At 35.3% G+C, this 15556-nt stretch overlaps 1 protein-coding gene across 4 annotated transcripts; it reads right to left on the bottom strand.

Moving 5' to 3' along the window:
• Nucleotides 1-720: 720 nt before the first annotated feature.
• LOC138125476 (zinc finger CCCH domain-containing protein 8-like) lies at nt 721-10776 on the bottom strand. 4 transcript variants are annotated; one of them, XM_069040815.1, is made up of 5 exons: nt 10634-10776; nt 9889-10570; nt 1912-5685; nt 1387-1506; nt 721-1264 (listed from the first exon to the last, which is right to left on the bottom strand). In XM_069040815.1, exons 4-5 carry the CDS (start codon nt 1464-1466, stop codon nt 793-795), a joined length of 552 nt encoding a protein of 183 aa, XP_068896916.1. In that variant the 5' UTR covers nt 1467-1506; nt 1912-5685; nt 9889-10570; nt 10634-10776; the 3' UTR covers nt 721-792. The 4 variants fall into 4 exon arrangements, with proteins under 4 accessions (XP_068896916.1, XP_068896918.1, XP_068896919.1 ...); XM_069040817.1 differs by lacking the exons at nt 1912-5685; nt 9889-10570; nt 10634-10776 and adding an exon at nt 1563-1905; XM_069040818.1 differs by lacking the exons at nt 1912-5685; nt 9889-10570; nt 10634-10776 and adding an exon at nt 1563-1905 and having other exon boundaries at nt 721-1260.
• Nucleotides 10777-15556: the final 4780 nt, after the last annotated feature.

Here is a 15556-nt window from a genome sequence, read left to right as displayed (position 1 = left end):
TAATAAGTGAAAGAAATTAAAAATTGTCAAATTGACAGAAGCATAAAATAACCTCAAAGTGACCATCAATAGATAAACGTGCCTTTTTTTTTTGTTTTTTTCTGTTTCTGTCGTTTCAATAAAGAGAAAGCGAGGAAGGAAATCGTGACGTCACCTCAAAAGGGTAAAACATGATAAAAATTGGACTTTAGATATCTCGTTTTATACTCTACGTATTTGTAGAGTCGGGATGAGCATAAAGTGTGATGATAATGTACGTATCATACAATTATTAATTCTTCTATCTGCTTAATTTTGTGTATTTTACTTATGAGGGCAATTCGCCCACACATCATGACATTACTTGTAATACCGTGTGAGCAACAAGTACTGATTGAGTTGGCAATAAATTCTGGTGATTTTTGGTGACTTTTATGTCATGTTCCAACGAGAAAACCATTCTATTAATAAAAGATTACAAAAACCAAGACGTTGAATTTGAAATGTATACCAGGTGTCAATATTGTCAATAAAACAAACCGAAATAGGTACAATTCAGTCTTGAAAATTTTATGTAATTTTTTTTTTTGCCAACTGTAACAGTTATTGTTGCTCACCCTGTAGTATGTTAGGCCAATCACAGGCGTAACATTTGGTTCCGATCATAAACACTGAATTATGTACAGTAGAAATCAAATATTATGACCCCTGGTTAGCCTCCATAATAAATTAGTCGCACCGTTTTTCTTTTCACCGTTTTAATAACAAAATGCAATAAATTAAAAAGAAGAAGTACGTAACAAATATACACGATTACTTTTTCTGACTGACATAATTCTTCATCACTTTCTTGCCTGGAACAAGTCCTTGCGTCAATCCTGGCCTCTTCTTCCTCTTCAGCGAATTTTGCACCCTCGCCTCTTGCCGCGTATTTTTAACTTGCGGAAGATGCTGACTTTGACATGCGACTCTCTGATACGTCTGCTTTTCGCTTTCGATCTGGTCTTTTGTTTTTTGTATGTCTGAGTCGTGAGCGTATTTGCAGTTGTGTCCGAAGCGACATCGGCCCTTTCGGTAGTTCCAACAGATTTTCTTGCCGTTTATCACGATGACGTTGTCTTGAGCGTCCACCATTTTCACGTGCTTTTGTAAAATCGCCTCCTTCGCACTCTCTGCTTCCGTGAACGGATTCTTGAACACTGACGTCTTGAGCTTGTCCGGGTCGCTGGCTGAGTTGCCAAAAAAGTCGGGTTTTGGCAGTTTTGGAGTCATCTTTTCCGGCTGGCTGAAACATGTAACAGCTGACCCGATTTTTACTTGATTGGTGTTAAAAATTTAAAGACGACACTGTCCTTAAACTTTTCCGAGCACACGGGGTATTTTGTTTCCTAATTTTTTTAACTGTACCTGTCGATGTCTTGGGGAGCATCATCTTCGTCGGACTCTGAGCTAGCCAGAGAATCGTCGTAATCAGGGACAAGGGACATTTTTAATTGATTTTGTGAAAACAACTATTTACTACGAGGACTAGAAGTAAGGTTATGTTTACAAACAATTAAACTCCAAATGTCAACTACAACTACCCATTAGCTGCTTTCCATTCAATATCCTTACGCCCCTGGTGCTTGAAGCCTCGTACTTCTCGGAGCTGCTCGAGAGCAGTTATGAAAGGAACGGTTAAAATGTGCGAACTTTGAGTTGAAATGCCCGTGGTTAAAATCCTAGGTTAAAATGCACGTTTGGGCCACACGCCCCTGCACGAAAGGTGGTCCTTGAGGGGAAAGGGAACGGTAAAACCAATGAGCGTGATGCCCACCGTTCCTAGCAAATGGAACGTGGGGTTTCAAGCTCAGGAGCAGCTCCGAACGGTTCTTTTGACCGAATGGAAAGCAGCTAATGTCACCAAGTCACCAACTCAAACCTGGAATTTACATTATTTTCAGAAAACATGTAATTGTATAATAGTTCTTTGAGTTCTTTACAAAACATTTAATATTACACACAAAAAACATCAAAAGACACTGATAATATGGTTCGCTTGTAAAGAGCGATCAAATTAATTTGTAATCGAGTTATCCATGAATCCGAAATCGTATGTCGTTACTTGAACTTCACGCTCCAAAAAACGCAGCTTAAAACACAGGTTAGATCTGGGCATATCAATCGAAAAGATATACGGATTCAAATCCGTCGCTAATTTTCTTTAAATTGTTTTTGAGCTTCTTTGGCAGCATTAACTGTTTTAACAATTGTTGCGGCACCGCCACCTAATGATCCTAATGCACCGAGCGCAGCAAAAATTGGAACGAGTGGTAAAAAAAAACCACTTTCTGGAACTGGAATCACACGAAGCGGTTTAATTTTTCTTTTCCCTTTCACAGATTTTATAGCTTTTACTGCAACATTTATAGCATCACTAGAATTTTTAAATTTCTCCCCCTTCAATGCTGATCGTGTTGTTCTTGTTAAATCGTTAAAACGCAATCCTTTGCCACGTTTCAAATTTTGTCTTTTTCGTTTTTGAATTTTAGGTTTACAACCCATACCAAGTTTCACTTTGGCTTTCATGATGGTGGTTCGGGGCCACACCTAATGCTGCCGCTTTTTCTCCCAATGAAGCGTTCAAAGAATGCAACCTCTCTTTTGCCTTTCCCAATAAAACATCATCAGCTTTATGTCTTTCTGTAGAAAAAAAGACAAAAGTTTCATAAAATTAAAATAAACATAGATTTTTTTGTTTTTATCTAGGTATTCTATTTAATAGCTATTTATGCACCAACGATGATTACGCCCGGAGAACGATGAATCCAGCTCGAGGGCTTTAGCCCGAGAGATGGATATCGTTCGATGGGCGTAATCATTCGGTGACGCCGTGGTGCATACAAGATTTTATTTTTCACTACAAAAAAAAAAAAATTGGCATCATTGCAATTATGAATTGATGAGGGCGTTATGAATTCATTACGCCCGCTTATTCTTATTACGCCCTGTATTATTCCCCGGTTGTTATGGACATGTTTACGTATTTCGTATCCTAGGAGTTATCATGCAATTATAGGAAAGTGAAAAATAAAAAAAAATACTCAGGCACAAGTTATTAATACAAAATGATTCCTGTCATGATCGATACACTTTTTGCACAATCGTGTTGTTATAGCTAGTTACCATTGTTGTTGACACAATCTGAAACTTGAACTTACAGCCTTAAGGCTGTACCTATCGTTTGCTCGTGAGATTCTCACTCGCACGATATCACTCACTTTCCTTTGTCGTTATGTAATACCTCAGTTTTTGCGTTTTTTGTGTTTTTACACGAATGGTTCCTTCACAATCGACTTTTCAACGCCAACTTTGACCGAAAATAAACACCCGACATAACGGAACACCAAACACTTCCTCCTAACAAAAGTGGTGCAAGATATTGTAATATTGTATAATAATAATATTGTAATGATAGTGCAATAAGAAAGTAACTATAAGATTAACTTTGCTTATGGTAGTGAGTTTGCTAATGCTAACGTCTCGAAGTAATGACGATATGGCGATTTTTTAAAACAAATTTTATTATTAATTTAAAAAACAATTATGATACCTATGTAAATTACACATGAAAAAGTCTTTATAAAATTATATCAAAAATTAGACCTAATTAAAAGAAAAATTTGACATATGTATTAAGTCTTCAGATTTTTCAAACAATCTTAATACTGTACCTATTTTACCTATTCTTCAATTAATAATAAATCATGAACCATATATTCCTAAAACTGTATAACGAAAAGGAATTGTGAAAAACAAAGCATTTGAAAACGTATGGCTAAACTTGAACAATCCAGCAGTAAATGTCATTATTACGATAGATGTCATCAACGAAGATCAAACATGGTTTTAGAACAGTTCTTATATGAATGAGTGACGATTAATAACATTTGATCATACCGAGATGAATTTTCTTATGTCCTTTTAGGGACTCCTTCCATTTCGTTTTAAATTCACATTTATCACAGCTCTAACACTGGATGGTATCTGCTGAGTGACGAATTGCCTTATGTTGTTTAATGCTCCTCTTATATTTCGTTTTGTATTTGCATTTATCACAGCTATACCACTTAACAGCATCTGCTGACAGATGATGATTTTTCTTATGCTGTTTTAGGTAGGCGCATCGTTTCGTTTTAAATTCACATTTATCACAGCTATAACTCAGGACGGCATCTGCTAACAGATGATTTTTCTTATGCCGTTTTAGGTGATCGCATCGTTTCGTTTTGTATTCGCATTTATCACAGCTATACCATTGAACAGCATCTGCTGACAGATGAATTTTCTTATGAGTTTTTAGGTAGCCGTTCCATTTAGTTTTATATTCGCATTTATTACACTTATACCAATGGATGGCATCTGCTGAGAGATGATTTGTCTTATGTTGTTTAATGTTTCCCTTATATTTCGTTTTGTATTCGCATTTATCACAGCTATACCACTGAACAGCATCTGCTGACAGTGGTATATGTTGTTTGTTCTTATGTTGACTGTTCATATGTTGTTTTAGGTTGCGGTTTCGTTTGGTTTGAAACTCGCAGTTATCACACTTATACCACTGGATGGCATCTGCTGACAGATGACTTTTCTTATGCGTTTTTAGGTAGCCGATCGATTTAGTTTTAAATTCGCATTTATCACAATTATACCACTGAATAGCATCTGATGAGAGATGAATTGTCTTATGTTGTTTAATGTTCCCCTTATATTTCGTTTTGAATTCGCATTTATCACAGCTATACCACTGAACAGCATCTGCTGACAGTGGTATATGTTGTTTGTTCTTATGTTGTTGCAGGTAGCGGTTTAGTTTCGTTTGAAATTCGCACTTATCACACTTATACCAATGGATGGCATCTGCTGAGAGATGAATTCCCTTATGTCGTTTAAAGTTCGCCTTATATTTCGTTTTGAATTCGCATTTATCACAGCTATAGCACTGAACTGCATCTGCTGACAGATGAGATTTTTTATGACTTTGAAGATTGGAATAGCTTTTACATGTAAACTGACATTCGTTACAATGAAACCAGTGTACTTCTTCAAGAGCCGCATGTTTATAATTTACGTGTTCCCTTAGATTATTTTTGGTTTTTCCTTTGTACTTGCAATGAAAACAACGAAATATTTCTTTCTGGTGAAGTGAGTGATTTACGGTCTGGTGTCTTTCCAAAACTGTTGCCTCCTTTGTCTTAAAGGAACAACACTCGCATCGGTACCACTGTTCATCACTCCAAGACACTGCACGTATGTTCTTACATTCTTCTTCTGTATTAAAACATGAACTTTGCAAGTGTTTCATCCACAGTAAAATCGAATATGTTTCAAACGAGCACTTTTGACAAATATAGTTTTTCACTACAGCGTCATTTTTTGGTTGATCTTGCACACAACCAGTGTCCTTTCTGTGATATTTCCTGAAATGCTGCTTTAAAATTACCACAAGGTCGGTTTCAAAATTGCAGTCCTTGCAGAAGTACTTTTCCAAATCGTTTCTTTCGCATCTGGATGATTCGAGTGGCAACCGGTGACGTTTCGCGTAATTCATGACGTAGAAAAATGATTTGGTCACGTAAGGACATCTCTTGCAATTGTGAATCTTTCCGCAGCCACATTTTGGGATACTCTTGCTACATTCCAAATTTGGCATTTTGATCTGATAATCTGAAAAATTTCATTTCATGTCAATACAAAAAACTACCCACCTACTCAAAATAATCGCAAAATATGAAAGTCTTGTCTTATCGACTTGTAAATTTTGATTTGCTCAATCTACTGTACAATCTGACAATCAAATTATTTTGTAATCGAATCATCCATGAATCCTTGAACTCCACGCTCCAATAAACACAGCGTGAAACACAGGTCTTAAGAGTTGACATTTCGGGTAAACTATTCCAATAGTGCGATTCTGTTTCAAAATTTAGCAATATTGTTATTGAACAACATTGATTTTGCATAGATGCAACCAATCAACAGCTTCATATCATAGCAACTACAACCTTGTTATATAGCCATATTGGTAAATTTTAAAACAGAATCGCACCACAAGGGTGGTTTAAGTTAGAATTTAATACGGATTCAAATCAAAATTCAAATTAAAATGGTTGCTGTGATTACTGCTGCTTATTATTATCATATTTAGAACATCTTCTTTTCAATGTTGCCACCTTTATAGTAACTGTAAAACCATACAGACGAATAAAACAGAACGTTTGATTACGATTTCGCGTTAATATTGATATGGGAAATCGGAAATTGCTGTATAACATTTTTTGGCGATTGTTTTGGAACAGACTGTATACAAAGCAACTACTATTGCGAGCAAAAAAATGGCACATCAACATCACTGTCTTGACTTTTACTGTGAAATGACCCTTATCTGTTTCTAACCCTACTTTGAATTGACATTAATCAAAGGCAAAATGACAATAAAGCTTGAACCACATCGAATTTTTCAAAACTGACAGAAGTTTGATGTCCCACTTTTTTTTCTCGCAATAGTACGTACTTACTTACCAGTAATTCTATCAGAACAGGAAAGACGTATTTAAATCATTTACAGTTGCTGTGTATTCAATGTTCGTATTTTTGTTTTTTGATTCTAAAAACCACTGTCGGCATCAAATCATGACAAAATACTTAAGGAATGCTTAAGGACTTGACCAAGATCAAGACGACCCCTAGAAGTGGGGTTGCCAACTTTTCGACATAATGGCGCATCTTTTAAATTTAATCTCTTTATTTTAAGTGTTTATTTATTTAAATCAAAGATCTTAGTGCATAAAAACAAAGCAAAAGTCAACTCACTTCCAAGTGTTTTGCATTTTTTTTTAAATATCATAACGCATCAACATTATGCTTTATTTATTTACATATTTATTTATAGTCATTATTAATGATTCGTCCCATCGCAGTAGGCGTTAGTGACGTAGTTGAATGTGCGCAACCCTTATAATATGAGTGAGACTAGTATCGCCGATAGGTAGCGCTACCGGCGGTAGTGGAAATCTGTCTGATAGTTTGTCTAACGTTGCAAGACTAGCGGCACATCCAAAATTTGTGTGGGTTTTCAACGTCAACTGCGATGACACAATAATTTATAATGACCCTGTAGATTTTAACCTACTGTGAAGGAAAAAAACAATACCACCTACAAAATCAACTTTGAAGTCTTTTGGTTGGTTAGGAGCACTTAGGAGGCACCTAAACGGAGGTGGGTGCCATATTATTTTTTAAATAAGTAAGTACGGTGCGATCAATTAAAAAATAAATCGAGCCGGCGTGTTACCTATGGCAACCCATGCTATAGCATAGGCTCCAAAGCAAACTCGATTTTGACACAACTTGTCAAAACTAATAAAACTAGAGTGGTAGGTATAGGTACAGTGTGGAAACTTTAACTGGAATAATATTCATTACTTGGACCTGGGCGATTTTTGTAAAAAATCCCGAAACAGGTCGATTTTTGTTTTTCCTTGTCTATATTTTGGTGCATATGATTTTTACATATGTCCTCCCGGAAGTGCGCAACCACCTCTAACTTTTTTTTCAATTGTAAGGGTAGGTAATTAGGTATGCCAAGTGACATCTCGTTTGAAAGCCCACTGCGCAAGGAATACAACGCACTATTCGTTTCCTGAATATTTTCAAAGCCTACGTGCTAAGAAATAAAAACCAATTTTATAAGTTGAATTCTACAGGGTTATTCTAAATGATTGTAGTCGAAGTAGGCGTGAAAACTGAATGTAAAATTTATGGTTGCCGCTCCGTATAAAAAACTTCAAAATGATGTGAATAAATGAGTACACACCGTTCACACACGGGAGTTAAATTGGGTGCAAAACAACTCAATATTTTTAAAATTGATTGCAAAACAACTCAATATTTCTAGATTCAATCGTTAATTTAACAAAAATAAATAAAAATCTCGTCACCGCACTTTTCACCTAAAAAATGACAGTGACAGCAACAAAACTGACAGTTCACATGACAGCGGCAAAAATGTAATAACATGGCCTACTTCGAATACAATCATTTAGAATAACCCTGTATTTAATGCAACAAATGTTCAAAATGGGCACCGTTTCTTTCTTGGCAAATTACAAATCGATAGTAACATGCATCCCTTACGTTTTGTAACACTTCTGGTGAGATTTGCCTAATTCAACTCGTTCGTGAGTAAACTGTTTTTTTTTTTGACACTCGTGGGCCTTTAAAACGCTCGTTGCACTCGCGTTTTACACTGGCCCACTCATGGGCAATTCTATTTTGCACCTTTAATACAGTCATTATAACACTCAAACGGGTTTCGAAAAGGAGTTCTTTTCGATACCGGTTTCAGGAACATTTACTTAAATTTTTAATGTTGGCAATGACTCACATGCGTCGTCCGCGCCGATATTACGATCAGCGCAGACGACGGTTTCATGCATTCATGAAACAAATGAAATCCTGGGCTGAGTCTTTGGCTGAGTAGGCGTTGAAAAAAGTAAACCGTTTAGAACAGTGTAAAGTTTGAATTTCCCGCCGTTTGACACGAATGACATTTGTTTATGTTTAATCAGCACATAATCGAACATGTTTCTTTTCAGCAAAAGGTGCCCTTAGCTATTTGCTTCGACAATAGGAATCGTTAGTTATTCTATTTTTAATGTAACACACTGCAAAGAAAGAAAAAAAGAAAAGAAAAATGATTTGTTTCTAAATTTTAGTTAGCTGTCAACATGCCCTAATTAATTTACACTTTAAAAAAGCACAATTGACGGTTTCCAACGCCTTCCCAACCCAGGATTTCATTTGAACGCGCGATACTAGACATGCATGTGTGGCCGGAAGGCCTGGGCTTTTCTTTACCGATCTTAGGACGTTCCGTTGAAATTATTTAAAAATTAAAATTCTTAATTTATCGAAGCTATTCGGATAATTACAATAATTCGGTGCCAGTTTATAGAAACGAAATTAAGTTAATCGTAATCAAATGCAAAATTAACTGAACACGTGAAACGTGATCAGATTGAACCAATCGAAGTTTCGAATTCATGGGTTAATCGCGCATTAAAATGTAATTCGAATTAAATATTTAATTCTCTTTCTATAAACTGTCCCTAAGTCTTCAGATTTTTCTAATAATCTTAACACTATATCTATTCTTCAATTATTAAAGAGGGAGAGAGAGAAGTTTAAATTTTAGCAAATTGCTACCGAATCGCAAATGATACAAACTTAAAAAAAATAATAATCGTATTTATAACACATAATATGCTCTTTAAAATGCTGCTTAAGATGTAGGTACTTTAAATTTTGACAAGTTGTTACCAAACTTGAATAATCCAGCAGTAAATATTATTATTATGACAGACGTCATGAACGAAGATCAAAACTGATTTTGAAATAGTGAATAAGTCATGATTCGTAACATTTCACAATAAGGTGGTCCCGCAGGTGGGATCCAATAGCACTGTAATTCGCAAATTCAAAATTAACTTATGTAAATCTTAGGCTGTGGTCACATCCACAAATGTAAAGCTGAGGTACACATTTTCGATACTTTTGTTTTTCACATACATTTTTTCAAATATGTACAGTCGATGGACAAATAAAACTCGGACAAAAATGACAATCACATAAGTCAAAATTTACAAATTCGTCAGATTTACGTTGAAAGTGTGACAATATTTTCTTGTACCTTTTCAAAATTTTGTTTTAAAATTACATTTCTCACACTGAAATCACCGAACACGAATCTGCATTGTTTGGATATTATGTGGACAGTTCTTTTTGAACTGTTTGTTGAGCGTCTAATGTTTAACGATTTTATGATTGTACAAGATATGCTGACAAATTACGTTACTTATGTTGCCTTACGTAGTCCTGTCGTTTCTCCTGCTGAGAGATGACTTCTCTTATGATGTTGTTTTAGGGACTCCTTCCATTTCGTTTTAAATTCACATTTATCACAGCTATACCACTGGATGGCATCTGAGTGATAAATGGCCTTATGTTTTTTAATGTCCGTCTTATGTTTCGTTTTGAATTCGCATTTATCACAGCTATACCACTTAACACCATCCGCTGACAGATGAATTTTCTTATGCCGTTTTAGGTAGGAGCATCGTTTCGCTTTAAAATCACATTTATCACAGCTATAACACTGGATGGCATCTGCTGAGAGATGATTTATCTTATGTTGTTTTAGGTAGGAGCGTTGTTGCGTTTTGTATTTGCATTTATCACAGCTATACCATTGAACAGCATCTGCTGACAGATGAATATTCTTATGGCTTTTTATGTAGCTTTTCCATTTAGTTTTAAATTCACACTTATCACACTTATACCACTGGATGGCATCTGCTGAGTGATGAATTTGTTCATGTTTTTTAATGTTCGTCTTATATTTTGTTTTGAATTCGCATTTATCACACTTATACCAATGGATGGCATCTGCTGAGAGATGAATTGCCTTATGTTTTTTAAAGTTCCCCTTATATTTCGTTTCGAATTCATCTGTTGCGTTGGAAGACATCAAGAGAAATCTCACGTTCACCAACTACCATAATTTTACGATTAATTTGGTTAATAATTATTATAAATAACTTGATTTAGTTGTTACCTGCAGACGTTTGTTAAATAGTTAAATGAATACGTGTTTTCGTAATAAAATAACCTGATTTCTCATAAATTTGGTTAAGTCGTTAAATCTGTCAAATGTCAATAGATCGTTCAACACCTGTTCAACAGGACCGCGTTCATAAAATATGGACGAAGGTCAAGGTAGAGTGTGGGGAATATCACGTGACTGCAGTGTCACTCCGGCATTAGGAACGGAATCGGGTAAACACGCGTTTTTTGTTCACAATTATCTTTTTGAAATACATTTTTTATTATACCTGTATCAGAATCGCCGTTTTAAGCACGCCTGAGCGTGCGAAAACAGGCGATTCAAGCACGCCGAGTTTTAAAGGTTGTCAAGGAAACAAGGTATATAGGTAACATTATAACTTCATCGCTATCTTTATTGAAAATAAATTATTGAAATAACAACATAACTAATTAAGGTAGAAATTCAAGGTACAATTTTCATTATTAGATATCTGAATCTGATTAGCTCCAGATTTTGTCTTCTGGCTTTCAGTAACATTATGTGATGTAGATGGTCTAGACAGGTAGTTTATTTCCCCCTTAGCAGCAACTGAGACACTAGTATTTTCACCACTGACCATTCCAGCGATGAGTTTTGATACCTTCGTCCTGTTTGTGATGGATTCTTCAATATAACTCGCTGCTACTGTAGAAGACTTCCAACCAACTTGACGCTTAAGTTTATCTATGTCCATTCCGCCATTTGCCATAATTGTAGCAGACGTCCGCCAGAAAAAATATCATTCTTAATCTTTAATTTATTTATAGAATGACAGTAAACTACCTAAATGCATGACCAGCGTATTTGTCAGGGTCTGGCAGCTTTAAGAAACGCGCTACTAGAGAGGGACATCAAGGGCGTAGCAATGATTTTTTGCTGGGGTGGGCCAGATTTTAAACCACAGACAGACGATAGATAGATATTGCAGATGTATATTGTTTTTAATGTGTTTTACTTTTATTCTGGGGTGGGCCAGAAGGATTCTGGGGTGGGCCGGGCCCACCTGCCCCCCCCCTTTGCTACGCCCATGAGGGACATTTTCCGAAAGTATTAATTCCTACAACTTGGCGAATACATCTGCCAGATTCATATTTTAAAAATACTCTGTCGGTGTTAACATTGCTTGGGCGAAGAGAAAGATACTTTTTAAACAACTGAACGTATGGTATGCCACCGTCATCATCTACAATAACGAATTTCCGGCCTTTGTCCGTTTTTAACGGACGAATGTTGACCACCAACATAGAACCTTCTTCTTTAACATCAGACATTCGCAAATCACACATTTCTTGTCTCCTACACGAACCAAAAATTCCACAAATGGTGACAACCTGAAAATTGAAAGCATTATCTGACTTTTTTTAGAGAAAATTCATACACATACCTTTAAAAACAAGAAGCTAGCGTCAGGAGCATCAATGAAAAATTTTCGTAAATCTTCGTCCGTAAACACCCAAGACTTTTTTGGCTCGTGCCCCTTGTTCAAACTTTTCATAAATGCATGTAGCTTATTATACTTTGATATGTCTATCCCACTTTTTAATCTTAACATTGCCTGCAATTTTGAATGAATGCACCATACCGTTGAACATTTATATGTCTTAGACTGAAAAAAAAAGTCAAATAAGTATAAAATTTACGATTTAATCTGTTTATCAACTTACCATTTCCATCATATAAGCAAGCCTCAACGTTTCATCTACATTTTTGGCTTTTTTCAGTTCCATCCACTTTACAAACTTTTCATATTCCTTGATGTATGCGTCTTTTGACTTCGCCGGTATTATTCTTGATTCCGCTTGTTCGGCCAATGCTTGTATATCGCACAGTAGATTTACTCATGAGTAAATCTACTGTGGTATAGTGGCGGCCGGGGAAAATGAGAATGACTTAAATCACTCTGAGCTGTATTCAAATAAATATATCGGGTGAAATACAACGATCTTATAATAGGTAAATGAAGCGTTGGTATATCTTGCGCGTATGCAGCATTGTCGTGAACATTAGAGAGAGAGAGAGAGTGACAACGTACAAATTCCAAGAGCGACAAAGAAAGAGATATTGATACCACGTGGGTACGGGCAACTTTTAAACCGTTTGTATTAGCCAGATTACTAATTTAATTTTAAAATCGTTATATCGACGAGATATGCATGTCAAAAACTGTATTACTAAGTACTTAAAATTATGGAATTAAATGTTCGAATTGCCATCCCCCAGCTTGTTGACAATAAGCAAGTTTAGGAAGAAATTCCTCCTGTTTCAGTTTTATCTATCGCATCCTATCAAAATGAAAATTTCTATACGTTGTGTTTCTTTTAAATGAGTCATTTTCAAAAACGTTTTGTAATAGTATTTTACAGTAGAAGTCCGTTAGGATAGCCTTTACTGCCGAGCCAGAGATTTTGTGAGACGAGCTCGCAGAGCGAGTCGAATAATACTGGCGAGGCTGTAAAGGCCCTAACGGACGTGTATTGTACAATAGTTTTTGTAATATCTCTATGATTCGTTCAAAATTATCTTTTTGAAATACATTTTTTTCACCGCCATCGAAAAAACCGAATGATTAATAAGTGTGCGGAGGACGTCGTCATGTCAATCGCTGTTTGTGAAAAAAAATTTTTTCAATGTTGTTTGTCAGATTTGTTCAACGCTTAACTTTCCGTTGAAAATAAGTGAATGAAATCAATAAAAAATCGCAATCAAGATATTCCCGATGCCCGGAAGTGAGGTCATCGTTATTGCCTGCAAAATCGCGCTTGTGTTAGTGAAGCATCAACTTCAATCTTGTCTCGATTTGCTGCTGTTTGTCAGATTTGTTCAACACTTAACTTTCCGTTGCAAATAAACGACTGAAATCAATAAAAAATCGCAATCGAGATATTCCCGATGTCCGGATGGCCGCAGAGCAAGTGAAGTCATCGTTATTCCCTGCAAAATCGCGCTTGTGTTGGTGTTAAAATTCTGAAGCATCATCTTCGATCTCGTCTACATCTGCTAGTGGCATACGGATTTCGATTAATTCAAGGTGTGTCTCATAACATTAAACATTAATTATTGTACCAATTGTAAAAAAGTTGAAAAATAAAGTTTAGATCTACGTTGCTATAGTTATTTAGTCATTTATAACGGCCGCTCCCGCTCATAACGGACACCTATAACGGACTCCGGCCGTTATGAGGTTGTTTACATGGTGACAAACAGTCCGGAAAGCCACCTTTAACAACTAGATATTACAAAAAACAAATAACACATACGAATGAAATTGACAGTAACATTTGACTGTTTGATTTACCTACTTGATTTTTTGACTTGTTTTTGTTCGTTATAAAATTTATTTTTTCGAACTTTATTATTTTTTTTCTCAAAAATTTCCTTATGTAAGGTAACAACATTTTTATACTATCATTTAGACAATTAAAAGGGCTATCAGAATCAAGAAAAAAAATAGGGGGTTTCTATTTAAAAAAAACTACAGATGACGTCATAACTCGAAAACAATTGACTGCTTGGAAATGCTGTATAATTATATTACTTTAGAGGGTATCATACCAGAGGAACAATCTGGATTTCAAAAAAGGCGCAGCACTACATCTGCCTTAGCCGTTGTTGACTGTATTCGATCTGTTGATGAAAACAAATGCACTATATTAGTTGCTTTATTCCAACTAGGTATCGTATTTTAAATATTTAAATGAAAAAAAAGCTATGTGAGTCTTATGCCCTCACATTTTAATTACTGCTTAATTATTTACTATCCTTGCTTAGATCAGATCAGTAAATACGATCACATTTCTACAAAAATAAATGAACTCAAATGGCTGCATGTGGAGAACATTTTTCAGTATCATCTCTCCGTGTGTGCTTTTAAAATGTTTCTTAGGCTACTAAACCCGCATATCTTAGACGAAAATTTAAATCTCGCAGAAGCCTTAATGACGTTAAACTTCGACTTGTTTATAACTTGTCAATGCCAAAATATCATACTGCAGTTTTCAGAAGATCATTTACGTATCACGTCGGCAGATTATTCAACACCGTAGAATTATTCAGAACTTGCAAAATAGTAAACAGCTTCCGTGCAAAATTAAAACAGTTCTTTCTTTGGAATGATATTTGATGATGATGTTATTTTTATAATTATTTTTTGTTGCTATAACTTTTTTAGTTCATATTGTCTTAGTTGTCTTCGTTTACAGTAAGCATATTTTTGCGTATTGACATTTTTTTTTAAATCTGTACTCTTTTCTTTCTTTGTTTGTATTACACATAGGATTTTTTTATTTTTCTTGTTTCGTGGTTATCTCACTTTCTTGATTCCCCTATTATTTTCGTTTTTTATTTCTTTTTAATTATTTCATTTGTGGTTAAGTAGAGTAGCTGTGGCTAGACTTTGTCTTTTTTTTCTTTTTTCTGCTCTAATATTTATATTGACTTGTATGCTTCTTTTTTTTTCGTTTTCCTTAATAAAGTCCTTATTATTATTATTTTCTCATCAATTTATATTCACAATTGAAACAGTAAAATAATTCTATTTCTTCGCCAGATTTACGTTGAACGTGTGACAATATTTTCTTGTGCCTTTTTAAGCTGCGTTCAAATTTTATTTTAAAATTACACTTCTCACACGGAAACCACCGAATACGAGTCTGCATTTTTTGGATATTATATGGACAGTTCTTTTTGGACTGTTTGTTGAGCATTGAATGTTTAGCGATTTAATGACTGTACATGCAGATATGCTAACAAATTAGGTAGGTACTTTTCTTATGTTGCTATACGTTTCGCTTGCTGAGAGATTAATTTGCTTATGTCCTTTCAGGGAGTCTTTCTATTTCGTTTCAAATTTGCAGTTATCGCAATTATACAACTCGATGGCATCTGCTGAGAGAT

Source organism: Tenebrio molitor, chromosome 3 (genome assembly GCF_963966145.1).
Source record: "Tenebrio molitor chromosome 3, icTenMoli1.1, whole genome shotgun sequence".
Taxonomy (NCBI): Eukaryota; Metazoa; Arthropoda; class Insecta; order Coleoptera; family Tenebrionidae; genus Tenebrio; species Tenebrio molitor.
The sequence above is the reverse complement of the archived record's forward strand: the minus strand, read 5'-3'. Positions and strand labels throughout refer to the sequence as shown.

What these genes read in the sequence shown, in the direction of transcription:
- LOC138125476 (XM_069040815.1), bottom strand. Translation starts at nt 1,466, where the DNA reads ATGTCCCTTGTCCCTGATTACGACGATTCTCTGGCTAGCTCAGAGTCC. An exon ending in GCTCCCCAAGACATCGACAG is followed by an intron (nt 1,265 to 1,386) that starts GTACAGTTAAAA and finishes TACATGTTTCAG; the next exon opens with CCAGCCGGAAAAGATGACTC.